The sequence below is a fragment of the Nematolebias whitei genome, chromosome 21 (genome assembly GCF_014905685.2).
Source record: "Nematolebias whitei isolate Nwh7 chromosome 21, NemWhi1, whole genome shotgun sequence".
Lineage (NCBI taxonomy): Eukaryota > Metazoa > Chordata > Actinopteri > Cyprinodontiformes > Rivulidae > Nematolebias > Nematolebias whitei.
In genome coordinates this window covers 31,578,049-31,583,266 of record NC_056518.1, presented here as the reverse complement: position 1 = coordinate 31,583,266, position 5,218 = coordinate 31,578,049, and the positions used below count along the sequence as shown (strand labels likewise).

Sequence of the window (5,218 nt, the reverse complement as noted above, 5' to 3'; positions counted from 1 at the left end):
CCTCCTGGGTCTTCATGTTCTGTCCATCATGGAGCCTCCTGGGTCTTGTTCGTGGACCCCGTTATGATTTAAAATGCACTGGAGGAGCTCAGACTCGTTCGTGCTGTTTAAAGAACTGAGCTTGAAGTTCTCATCCTTGTGTTTCAGGCGTCTACAGCAACAGGAGCTGCCAACAGAGACCAGGGAGAAACCCTCACACTCCAAAACACCATCAAGGTGGACGTCACAGTCTCGCATATCTGATATCAGAGTGCACGTGTGATGTGCACGGTCTCCTCAGGCAGTGCTGACTCTGATCTGGACCTTCTGACTTTGTTGGGACAGGAGCTGCGAGACGAGATGAGGCGGGAGCTGGATGAACATCAGCACGAGCTGGCGGCGCTTCAAGATGCTCAGAGACAAAAGATGGCCGAACTTAGCCGGCGCCACAGAGAAGAGCTGAAGGAGTACGAGGAGCGGATCGAGGAGCTGGAGGAGCAAATCCACGGAGGTCAGTCGTGTGAACGTTGAGGCAGCTCTTCAGTTTTCTTTATTCAGGACTCACTTTGTGTTTTTTAACCATTTATTGACCAGAACACTCGACTCAAATGTTCTGTGGCTTTTGTTTTTGTAAACTTTTCTACTTTTTAATTTATTTAACTTTGGAATAAAGTTCCCCGGAGAAGAACACGGAGATCTCTTCAATCCCTTCAAAAATGTTCTCGTTCAGCTGTCGGCTCTTTTTGTCTTGTAGCTCCCTTTGACTATTTCGCTACATGTAGCTCTTAGCCATAGTTTTGTTGATTTGACCTGGTTTGATAGATTTAGCTACTTTCAGATAGGCCTGTCGCGATAAACGATAAATCAATTAATCGCACGATAAATTAAAATTATCGACTTCATTTTAATTTATCGGCTTTATCGTTTCTTCGTGTCTCTCTCTTTCTGAAGACACTGGATGACAAAAGGCTCAGCTCCGGTGTTCTTCACTGACTCCTCCCTTTCTCTTTTCTCTTTAAAATCCATTTAACCGTCTGAAATCGCGTTTTTGGATCGTTCAAAGCAGCTAAGCTACGAGCTAAGCTAACAGGCTGACCTCGGGGGGGAAAAAAACTAAGTTTTGTCGAAGTTCCAAAATTCACGGTTGAACCCTGTGCCTTTGTATGAAAAGTTGTTTTTCTCTGCAAAAGAAGCTGAGAACTTGTTTACTGATTTTTTTACATTTTTTTTATTAAAAGCTTTGTGACAAATGCTATGCTAAAAAGCTCAAACCACACTGATCGTCCGCCATGTTGAGAACCGAAGAGAGACAGCCCATGTCATGTCAAGGCACCTCCCTCCGGTTTTTCTTAGAGACGCGCTGCTCGCTCCCTCACTATCCATACGTCAGTTCAAACAGTCTTATACTGCCATCCAGTGGTCAAAAAAGGTACTACGCACAAAAATTCAACATTTATTCTTAAATTTGACAATAATTACTAATTATTGTCAAATTTCAAACAATATTATCATTTATCGCAATAATTTCTGAGACAATCGCCCAGCAAAATTTGTTATCGTGACGGGCCTACTTTCAGGTGCAGTTTAATAAGTAGCATCTCTTTTGCTAATATAAGCACATACGTTGCTAAATGTAACGACAGTTCTGCTAATTGAGTTTTTACCTTATTCCAGGTTGTGTTCAGCTCGTTTGTCACCTGTTCTACTCATCGTCTCAGTTTTAGCTCCTGAAGCTGCAGATGGAGCTGTGAAGCGGCTCAGCATCAAATCTTAAAGGCGTTAAAATAACTGTGTGCAGGCGGAGGTCAAGCGAGCTCCTCTTCAGGGCTGACCCTTCACACTGTGCAGTCGGGTGAAGCCGCAGCAGAGCTGTCGGCCAGGCTGGAGGACGCCCAGAGGAAGCTGGCCTCCCTGCAGCAGGAGCGGGACGAAGCCCAGGAGGAGAACGGCGAGCTGCTGCAGAACTACGCCCGGCTGCAGGCGTCTGTGAGCGAACTGCAGACCAGAGTGCAGGAGCAGGAGGGCAAGGCTCTGCACAAAGCTCAGCTGGAGAGCCTCATCCACACGCTGACCACCAAACTGGAAGGTAGATGTCATACATGTCTGTGTGTGTGTCTGTGTGTGTCTGTGTGTGTGTGTGTGTGTGTGTGTGTAATATCTAAAGGCTGTTGTTTTCTCAGATGCAGAAAAAGAAGTGCAGAGATTGAGAAGTCTTCCTGAGGCAAGTATCAAACTTAAGTTTATATGTTTATGTTTTAACCTGTATACAGTAGTCCCTCGATGATCACGGGGGTACGTTCCACACACCCCCACGATAGGTGAAAAACCATGAAGTGCCGTATTTTCCACCCCATAAGTCGCATCAGTCCAAATATGTCTAATAAAGTGAAAAAATCCATAAAGACGTCGCTTCTGTTACGCGTCACCACTGACGACCCAGAAATGTGGGCCGCCGTTGTGCCAAAAATCGATTTTCTGCCAAATGGCGGCCGCGGGAGCGTGCACGGGAGGACTTTAACAAGAATTTAACAAGATTAACACTTAAAAACAATCATTTGTTTGATCGAAATTGTAGCAAAGATGTGTCTCAGTTTAACTTTTCCTTAACAAATGCGCTTTGACGGTCAAATCAGCTGCATTTTCAAAAGCCGATACACAGCCACATTAACGCTCAGAGGGTGACTCATTGTCTGTTTCTTCAAAATTTAACAAGATAAGCACCTAAAACAATTGTTTGTTTGTTCGACTTATAGCAAAGGTGTGTCTCAGTTGAACTTTTACTTAAGAAATTAACTTCAATGGTCAAATTAGCATCGAAATGAAGCTGATTTGACTGTTGCTCCAAGAGAGCTGGATGAAGGTGACAGGCTATGGCAAGCCGATTGTGTCATTATAGCCACTTTTTACCTATTACATGACACAACGGCGTGCCATACTACTCGAGTGCCATGTAGTGGCTAAAAATGGTATTGTTCAATATTTTCAGTCAGAATGAATTAAAACGGTCATATCTCAGCCAAAAATTGGTTTATAAATATGGGAAGAAATCTAAAAATATGTTTCTTTGGCGTATACGTTGCAGGGCATGTAAATTATGCAAAAAACTGCAACTTATCGGACGAAAAATACGAGATATATATATATATATATATATATATATATATATATATATAAAGGCTTTAAAAACTCTTCCCACATTCCAACATTTTTCAGACGGGTCATCTGGACAGTTTCTTTTTTTGCTGAAACGTTTCACCTTCCTTCCAGAAGGTTTCATCAGTTAAGGAAACACACAACACAAAACTGATTCTTCCCCCAACAGCTTACTCCAAATTGGAACAAACCAGTTATGTTGGCGCTAAGATGGTGTCTTTGGCACACCCCCTCCTCCATTGCCGGCTCTCTTCCTTGTTGACAGTCGTGTCAAACTGGTTGAAAACAACAAAGTCCATGCTCAATAATCCAGGTATACAATCCAACATTTTTCAGTCAGGTCATCTGAACAGTTTATTTTTTTGTGCTGAAACGTTTCTCCTTCGATCCGGAAGGCTTCATCAGTCAAGGAAACGCACAACACAAAACAGATGAAGCCTTCTGGATCAAAGGCAAAACGTTTCAGCACAAAAAAAGAAACTGTCCAGATGACCTGACTGAAAAATGTTGGATTGTATACCTGGATTATTGAGCATGGACTTTGTTCTTCCCACATTCTTGCAATGTACTAAACTCTTACACCTGCGTAATTTGAACAACATGCATGCATGTACTGCAAAATACTGCTCTCTGCGGCCACTCGAGAGGCTTCCTGGGTCGGCGAGCAGAATTCAGACTAACCGCTGAGGCAGTAGTCCTGGTCCGGTTCTGATCGACTTTGCATCCACTGAGCGCCGAAGTCACTGAATAAAGACCGAACTTTTTAGGTGGGTTCGGATTGGGTCAAAATCTTTCCTCTGTTTCGGCAAAAAATAGCAGCAGGAAGCACTGTTGCCTTCTGGGTAGTGTAGTTCTTTGGCCTTGCAGTGTAGGCTTATTGTAAGAAACTACAAAATGGCGGCACCTGTCCAAAATATTTATTTATTTTTTAACTTTTTATCTCGTACTGTCTAACCACGTGAGTAATATTAAAGTTGACAAAAAAAACGCGAAAGTCGAACTGCGAAGGAGCGAAGGACTACTGTAAATAAAGGTTGAATGAAAGAATTAGTTTAAATGTGTTCGTTTTGATGTGTCGTAATGACTCAACATTACGTTTTAATTTCTGAATGATTCGTAATAAGACGGCGGAGGAGGAGGTGGAGCACGCTGACATCTTGGAACTGAACACCTCCATCAGATCACTGAAGCAGCAGAAGGAGGCTCTGGAACAAGAAAAGGTTGGTTTCACCACAAACTCTTCTCCTGCCGATTGAAGAGAAGAAGACTTTGAAAAGGTGTTTTTATTCCATTGAATGTGTCAGGTCCTTCACCAGAGGAGCGCTCTGAATGTGTTGCTGTTTTTATCTGAGGGTCTGTTGTCGGTCGACTTGTCGCCCCCTCGTGTCATCAACATGTTTAACTGTTTATCTGTTCTCAGCTCGATCTGCAGCAAAGACTGAAACTAGCAGAAGAACAAAGTGTGGTTAAACATGAGGAGGTGATGGAGCTGCAGAGGAGAGAACAGCTGAGGGCCACCGAGGAGCGAGACGCCCTGATGTCTGAGCTGGAGGAGCTGGACCGCCAGAACCAAGAGGCAACGCAGGTTGGACTGACCCAACCCCTGTTCTGACCCAGCCCGTGTTCTGATGCTGCATGGTTCAACACAGTTCTTCATTTTATTCTAATTGATTCAGAAATCATCAAACTCTAAACACACTGACTGCTTGTGTTAATGGTTGTCTCTTGCAGCACACACACAATACTTCTACACATTTTTGTGTTTTTTACACGTTGCTGCATCATTAATCTATTTCAACTGTGCATCAACACCACCAGAATAACTTATAATATCTATAATAACCATGAAACGTAACGATATTTGTAAATTCAAAATACTTTAATACTAACATTTAGGAGAGGAAAATATCAGCTACTGTTGTTTTTAACTTACAGCAATATTCACTGTTGCTTCGTTAATTTTCACTGTTGCTTTGTTAATATTCACTGTTGTTTCTTTAATATTCACAGTTGCGTCGTTAATTTTCACTGTTGCTTCGTTAATTTTCACAGTTGCTTCGTTAATATTCACTGTTGCTTCGTTAAT

The 5,218-nt window shown here is 42.6% G+C and overlaps 1 protein-coding gene across 1 annotated transcript in view; it reads left to right on the top strand.

The window, feature by feature from the left end:
* Positions 1 to 5,218, top strand: part of trip11 (thyroid hormone receptor interactor 11) — a 25,346-nt gene that overhangs the window by 6,754 nt on the left and 13,374 nt on the right. Inside the window, exons 5-10 of the mRNA XM_037694605.1 lie at positions 148 to 216; positions 325 to 490; positions 1,778 to 2,065; positions 2,160 to 2,200; positions 4,257 to 4,352; positions 4,553 to 4,717. Of these exons, the coding sequence (XP_037550533.1) occupies positions 148 to 216; positions 325 to 490; positions 1,778 to 2,065; positions 2,160 to 2,200; positions 4,257 to 4,352; positions 4,553 to 4,717 (825 nt within the window). The remainder of the gene's footprint in view (positions 1 to 147; positions 217 to 324; positions 491 to 1,777; positions 2,066 to 2,159; positions 2,201 to 4,256; positions 4,353 to 4,552; positions 4,718 to 5,218) is intronic.